This window comes from Taurulus bubalis (assembly GCF_910589615.1).
Source record: "Taurulus bubalis genome assembly, chromosome: 5".
In the NCBI taxonomy this organism is placed as follows: Eukaryota; Metazoa; Chordata; class Actinopteri; order Perciformes; family Cottidae; genus Taurulus; species Taurulus bubalis.
Window position 1 is genome coordinate 7,462,040 of NC_136593.1, and position 8,049 is coordinate 7,470,088.

The 8,049-nt window shown below is 39.5% G+C and overlaps 1 protein-coding gene across 1 annotated transcript; it reads right to left on the minus strand.

Moving 5' to 3' along the window:
• On the minus strand, positions 1-7,076 carry LOC306736043 (synaptotagmin-2-like; the record flags this gene model as incomplete). Its single annotated transcript, XM_079217631.1, has 8 exons — positions 1-216; positions 952-1,085; positions 1,354-1,471; positions 1,841-2,008; positions 3,216-3,383; positions 4,357-4,491; positions 6,574-6,731; positions 6,863-7,076. The coding sequence occupies 8 exons, from the start codon at positions 7,074-7,076 to the stop codon at positions 1-3; spliced, it is 1,311 nt and encodes a 436-aa protein (XP_079073757.1).
• Between the last annotated feature and the right edge of the window lie 973 nt (positions 7,077-8,049).

Below are 8,049 nucleotides of genomic sequence, written 5' to 3' on the forward strand. Positions count from 1 at the left end.
TTACTTCTTTGCATTCAAGGATGCCAGCTGACCATCTATATCCTCCTCTGGCTGCAATGGATGCCACTGGGCAATGGGACGGCGCGGGTTGGTCAGCATGTCGGACCAATGCTTCAGACCGAGGCCACTCGCCTTACTGCCCACGAAGATCTTTCCAATGGCGTCGTTCTTACCGATCTTGTCATAATCAAACACTGTGACCGCCACTAAGATTTTCTACGAAGGAAACAAGAGAGAATGTGTCACTTCTCAGAGTAAGTCATTCAAATGTCTTTGTAAATTACTTTCAAAGTGGAGAAACAACACTTTGCTACTCACACACACACACATATATATACACTACCGGTCAAAGGTTTGGGTTCACCCAGACACATTTTCAGTTTCTTCGCAATTGCTCGCATGGAATAGCCTTAATTTCTAAAACAAGAATAGACTGGCGAGTTTCACATGAAAGTTCTCTTTTTCTGGCCATTTTGAGAGTATAATCGAACCCACAAATGTGATGGTCCAGATACTCAACTAGCTCAAAGGAAGGCCAGTTGTATAGCTTCTCTCACCAGCATAACTGTTTAGTTAGTCTTCTATGCGATGAGCAAACACAATGTACCATTAGAACACTGGAGTGATAGTTTCTGGAAATGGGCCTCTGTGCACCTATGTAGATATGTAATTAAAAACCAGACGTCCACCTAGAATAGTCATTTACCACATTAACAATGTATAGTGTATTTCTGATTAATTTAATGTTATCTTCATTGAAAAAAACAGTGCTTTTCTTTGAAAAATAAGGACATTTCTAAGTGACCCCAAACTTTTGAACAGTAGTGTATATATATATATATATATATATATATATATATATATATATATATATATATATATATATATATATATATATATATATATAACGTACTGCTAAAGGAGAATATTGTGGTTTGACTTGCACCGTACCTGCATCTGTTCCAGAGGGATTTCAAAGCTGAAGGATTCGTTGTAGTACGGGTTTAGGGTGTTCTTCTTCACTGTAGTCTTCTTTTTCTTCAGACGCTTGCCCCCCTGCAGCAGCTGGATCTTCACATAAGGATCTGCAAAGGGCATCAATATCATCAGCAATAACAAAAACATAAAGGAATTGTAATGTAATAGTTCCTGTTGTTTCTGCAATATTTTCTTCCCTAAATTTGTTTAAATTATCTTCGTAGGACTGTATAGTAAGTGTATAGAGCTAGCGCTGCTTTAAACTATGATGCTTTAGGCTAACTACAGTCATAGACAAACGTCAAAGTCTAAACTGTTTCACACAGAACTAATCCCAGTAATGTCTTCTGTTTATCAATTGTAACTTCTCTCTACCAGATAATCCACAGGCGTCCATCTTCTTCAGGTTCTTTGCCTCCAGGATGCAGACGGTGAGTTTCCCGGCGGTGGGGACGTAACGGAGCGAGATGCAGATGTCCCCGAGTTTCTCAGGCTGATCAGGCGGCACAGAGAGAAGAGACAGAAAGGACACAAGCTCAACAGCCGACAACAGCAAACTGCTTGTTTAAGAACACGATGATGGATGGAGATGAAATGGTGGTAACGTTGACAAAATGCGTGCTTAATAGAACAGCTGTGCCTGAAATTAGGGCCATTGAATGAGATTTATGATTTTTGCTTAGAAGGGTCCATATTTGTATGAAAAAAAAGTCACATATATCAGTATCATAATTACAAGGTCACGTAATGTTATTAAGACAAGATGAAACATGATTGGACTACTATAAGAACAGCTGTAAATCTATTAATCATCACAGTCTTCTTTATAAGCGGCATTTCCAAAGTGTATTGTTAACGGCACCTCCTCTTGATCGGCGCTGTCCAGATCCCGCCACTCCTCGATCGGCCGTCCGAGGTCGATAGTGTTCATGGGAATCTTCACATCTCCAATGACGTCATGTTTGGAAAATCGGTCGTAGTCATAAACAGACATCATCAGAGTCTTCCCACCGAGCTCCTCGTAGGGCACCTGATTGACAGACACAAAGAAAGCGTTGTTGTTTTATACCTTAATCCCTCATGGTTTTCCCATGAGGGATTATACAGTTATATTAGTGACTCTAAACACAGGGTACAATTAAAGAAAGGTAGTAGAAAGACTCTAAATATTTATATAATATGTTAAAGAGGAATTTTGAGAATGAATCACGTGGTCCACTTTCCTCCAAATGCAACTGACCAACAGGTAAGCCATGTTGACTCAAGAAGCTTAATACAAATTATTAATACATGTGCATTGAGAATTCTTAAAAGCTGCCAAGAAATTGACCAAACAAAAAGTGCAAATTAAATCCAAATTTAGAGAAGACTCCCTGTATTTATGGACCAATTATTCAAATAACATAACAAGGCTCTACATTTTCCGTCGCAAACTAATAACACCCCTTTTTCGACTACACCTTGAATAAGTAGTAGCACTTTAGTAGCACTTAGATGTTACTTACAAATAGCACTTTATAGTTTAACTATTGAAATTGTACTTTTCTTGATTCTTGTTGTTCTGAGTTTGTACTCATGGTGGAATTGCACTTATTGTAAGTCGCTTTGGATAAAAGCGTCAGCTAAATGAAATGTAATGTAATGAATTAATTTCCGTGATATCATCTCAATATCTAAGAAAGATATCAGAAAAGATGCTCCAGCTAATGGAACTTTCCTCAATGAAGATGAGGACAATTATGCACGTTTCCATCCTTTAGTGAACATCATCCGTCTAATCAGGTTCAGAGAGGAAGAAGTCCTTCCCATTGAAACACTAAATGTGGCCATGAGCTGTGTCTGGGATAGGAAAGTCAGTTGTTCTGCAAAATGTGATGTTTTTAGTTTTTTTTGCTACTGCAAATTTGTAGGCCGGCAGAGCATCCAGTGAGACCCAGAGGCACTTGTAAAGTCTCTGCGGGCTTTATTAGTCAGGACAGGAAAGAGCAGCAGGCACTGAAGGTTGCACAGACCAGTGTGAACACACACACACACACACACACACACGCAGAAACACACGATAGGGGACTGGAGGGTCAGAAGGATTATTTGTGCAGCTCTTTTTTATACAAAAACACAAACTTCCTCACTGTCAGCTAAGGGTTTATCTCTGATTCTCTCTCCTCTTCATCCAAAGCAGTACCGACTGGAAAGCAGGCTCCAACAGCGGACCGAATATATTTACTGACAAGAATTACCTTGAATACAAATGTCTCATTGAAGACGGGGTTCAGTGTTTTCTTGTGGACCTTGGTGTCGTACTTCTTCTTCTTCTCGGGTAGGAGCTGGACCTTGACGTAAGGATCGGAGGTTCCACCTGAGTCCATGGATATGAGGTCCGCAGCTTGAAGGATGCCAACTGTGAGCTGTGTGCAGGTAGAGGATGTCAGGGATGGGAAACAGAATTTTATCAGGCCAAAAAAAAAAACTCCAATGTTTGTTGGATTTTTCATTTGTGTCAGGGTCACTGCGGCAGAGATCGGTTATATAACACCATCTGACAACTTAAGCGCCGCAATCAATCTCTACAAACTTCTTTCCCAACTGGAGACGTTTTGGAATTTCAAGGGGTTTTCTTCAATGTCACACAACTGACACTGGGGGATTTTCTTCTACCATAAGATCTGAGACTGTACGTTTGAACTACACACTACTGTTACAGGAACAAATGGAACATACACATTTAAAGTACACCTATTAATCTCGCCCTTGGCCTGTTTTATCTTGACTTAATTTAAGGAATTTCCTCTTTAATTCAGCACTCAGCGACTCATTAATTCATATCATATACGGCCAGTGTGTCCATATGCGGTCGAGAGCGTTACAGTAATGATGATAAAGTGACAGAATCTTTGACAAATGCGTTCCCTTCCTCAAAGTGAAAAATATTGCAAAACTATTTATTACATTTATGTTTTTTTTGCTTCCAGTCTTTATGCTAAACTAAGCTGATCAGCTGCTCGGTATAACTTCATATTCAGCTTGCAGGCATCAATAGGTCGCTGGCCCAATTGTAGTGGACAATATAGGTTTTTCTCTGTGTTGTATTGTGATATTAAAGCATTTTTTTAGATTCATGTATTTTTTTACACAGCCCCTGATGTGAATAAACTTAATAAACTAAACTAAACTAATCTATTAGAGAAATACCTTTTTTGTTTCTCTCAGCAAGAAAACTGTGGAACTATTTCTTTAAACTTTCATGTAGATAGGATATGAAAACTATAAAACACTCTCTCAATCTTATCTGATTGTTCACGATGCTTTAATTAAAAAGACTTGTATTTCTTATGAAGCGTGCCAATATGTGTAATGAATTCACAAGTGACAACCACAGACCTTTGCATTTTCAAAGTCATATTCTATCGAATACTGTAGCTTCCCCAGCTTCTCTTCTTCCTTCTCCTCTTCCTCTTTCTCCTCCTCCGTCAGTCCGGTCTCCCCCTCGTCGTCATCCTCTTCGTCCTGGTGTATCTGTGGTGTGAAGGTGACAAGACAGAGCAGGGTGTTAAAGGTCAGGGGGTCGGTGATATGACCCACAAGGCTCCCTACAACAGCCAGCATGCCACAGACACTAGAGCTCCAGGAAGTTTTTACGTGGGAGATACATGTTTTGGTTACTGCTTACCTGCAGCATCTGATGATAATAACTAGGGATTTATTATTTACAAGGTGAGAAACCCACAAATACATGTTTATATATATATATATATATATATATATATATATATATATATATATATATATATATATATATATATATATATATATAAACACACATATATATATATATATATATATATATATATATATATATATATATATATATAAACACACACATATATATATATATATATATATATATATATATATATATATATATATATATATATATATATATATTATTCAGCACACCTTGTCCTCTTAGTGTTTTTTGGGATCAATTCCTTCAACATGCTTGTGCAGTACAGTGACAGCCAGAGTCAGTGGAGACTTTGCATGCTAGTTCACTAAGAAGGCTGCAAAGGTTTTCCAATGAAGTCAGATGTTAGCGTAGCTCTCTTGTTTGTCAAAGGGCTTTGAGTTCACAAAATCTTTATATAAAAAACCCGAAGGAACTAGCTCACAACAGCGAATGCAATGCATAATAAAATAATAAAATGACAATAAGACATAATATTCAGTGCAAGGAGCTGGCTTTCAAATAGCCGCATTAAACCCTACACAACTTTGATAATTCAAGATAAAATCCACCAGCTCACCGTTATTATAATAAATGTTTGAATAATGTATAGTCTGCAGTGTTATTATTGTAGTTAAATAAAAGCCTTATTGCCAAGGCGACCTTGACTCGTAAATGTCTTTTACTTCTTTTTTTTCAGGCCATCAGGTGTCTCCACATCCTACCTTCTCCTTGGGCATTATAATAAAAAGGACAGATTTGCGAGTAATTTGTATCTTCATGCAGTTTTATCATCACCGTTTCCATGTCTCCCAAACAACCAACCATGCCCTCTATCACATGCATCGGTAACAGTGTTAAAAGTGTCTTGCATATCATCTCTTAGCCCAATACTTTCCATAATGGTGTGAGTTACAGCTACATTGTCCCAGGAACAATGCAATAGATGGTTAGACTCTCCTCTCTGGGGTTTATGGAGCAGATCATAGCTTTCCATTGTTACATTCACAAGCTGCCATAACACACATTTATAAAAATTTAAAAAAAGAGTTGCAAAGGAAGCTACGACTTTCATTCCATGAAACCCCCTCCGCACGGGGGCCAGAGAGCATCAACGGGAGCTTTCCACCTACCGTAGAGCGGGAGTCCACCACAGTCAAGAAACACGAGGCACACACAAGACAGACACAAATCGGGGATGGGGGGGAAAGGAGGAGAGCAGAGAGAGGAAGAGATTCAACTCACAAGACACCAAACACACTACAAGAAGAGAGGCAGTCAACACCACCATCACATATGATGAGAAATGACACTTGCTTTAATTATCTGTCACTGGAGTTCAGGGCAATCAATGGTGATATTAGTTGATTAGCTCTCAAATAAATCATTGGCTTTTCTATCATTTATCCTCTGATGTACTGTACTTTGTTGCAGAAATCTCTCAATATATCTGCAGGTGTCAGGCCGTTATGTATAATCTTTAATTATAGAAATGCAGCTTTTTCTTTACTATCCAGAAAATGAACGTTACACTTCGCGGGTGCTCATTATTCTTTGTCCCCCGGTGACAAAGTGTGTCATTTTTCACCAAATTGCCACAATGAAGTACGTCACACATTGGACGACCACAACATCAAATAAATGGAGGGGAAGAGAGCTCTCCTTGTGTCCTACAGCTTGGCCTACAAAAGCTGCTGGTAAAAGATCAAATTTGGTTAGCTAGAGACATATTTAAATGAATAAAAATGCAGCAGTATATCATGAGGAACAATACAAACTTTTGAATGATAAATGAGATGTAGAAAAGAAGACATCACCCAGAATATCCTGTTACCCTGACTGTTTCAGCCCGGAGGAAGCACAAGGCGTCATACCTCGCCCTGCATGTTCTTCATGTTGAAGCCATCTTTGCCCTTCTTCCCTTTCTTGTTCTTCTTCTTCTTGCAGCAGCACTTTTTGATTATGCAGAAGCAGCAGGTGAGGATGAGCAACGCGGCCACCACAGCAATGGCGATCAGAGCCCAGGGAGGTACTGTCGGTTTCAAAGACAACAGAGTGATTATTGAGATTGACTTGTATGTTTCGTTTTTGTCATAAAGAAAGTCAAATAATAAGCATTTTGAATCCCAGCAGGAAGCAGGGACGCTCCGCAGCATTACTTACACGGGATTTTATCAATTTCATTCAAGAATTTGCTCTTGATCTCCTCAAACATGTCGTTCTTGTTGATCTCTGTGTTGTTGGAGCCGGAGGTGTCTGGCACCGAGGTGGAGACGAAAGCCTGAGTGGGAGCCATGGTGGCACCGGTGACGGTGGGGGCACTGGTGGGCTCGGCGGCCGCCACGGCCTGTGGCCTTCTGAACAAGTTGAACTTCATTATCGAAGACTAGATGCAGCGTCCCTGAGGAACACAGATCAGACACGGAGGGAAGATAAGAACAAAAGAAATGTTCTGTCATGACCTCACTCGTGAAATATGGAACAAAAGGGAAATTCAATCGTACTCAAAGACGTTCAGGATATATTTTCAGCTGAGGCTTAATGTTACAGAAGCTGACTGAATTTCAAACACGTTAATATGTCTTTAGCATTTCACAGTTTATTCTGTTGTCCCTGTGGTACACTGGGAATACTGATTATAGAGTAAAATGAAAAACATAAATGTAGTGCTGAAAAGATTTGTAAATGAATTGATAGACAAAAACAACAAAAAACAGTTTCTACATCTATTCAAATAAATAATTAGTTTACCATCTTCAGGATATATGCTTTCTTACCAAGTTAGATGTAACATTTTATACTACTCCCATAGTTGCATTAACCCTTTATCGTGCGAGTAACATGGCGCTGGAAAGAGATGCAGTTAGCTTAGCTTAGCATAAAGACTGGAAATGGGGAAACAGCTATCATGCTGATTGTGAAAGTGAAAAAATTAAGTTCCACCAGCATCTCTAGTGCTCGCTAGTTATGTGTTGCAGCTATTTCTTGATGAACTGCAGTTCATCCATCTGTGCAGTGTCTATTGGTTATGGCCCTGGTTGCCTGGCAACTTCACACTGTTTAGTTGTTTCTGAGCCTTTGTGAGGTGCGTTCAGACGGAAAGCGGCACGAATGCTTACAAAGATGTGAGGAGGGGCGATTTGACATGGCCGACTGAGGTGAAGACGCATCCGTCCCAGTGGAAAATGTTTTGACTTGACCACAAACCACAGGTCAGCCCAGAGCTTTGTGAATCGACTTTGTACGCACAGAGATAAAAGGAAAAAGGAGACTTTACAGAAAGCACTGGAGTCAGTGTCTGAGCTGAACACAAACACATAGGTGTACACTCCCACACACACACATAAGGC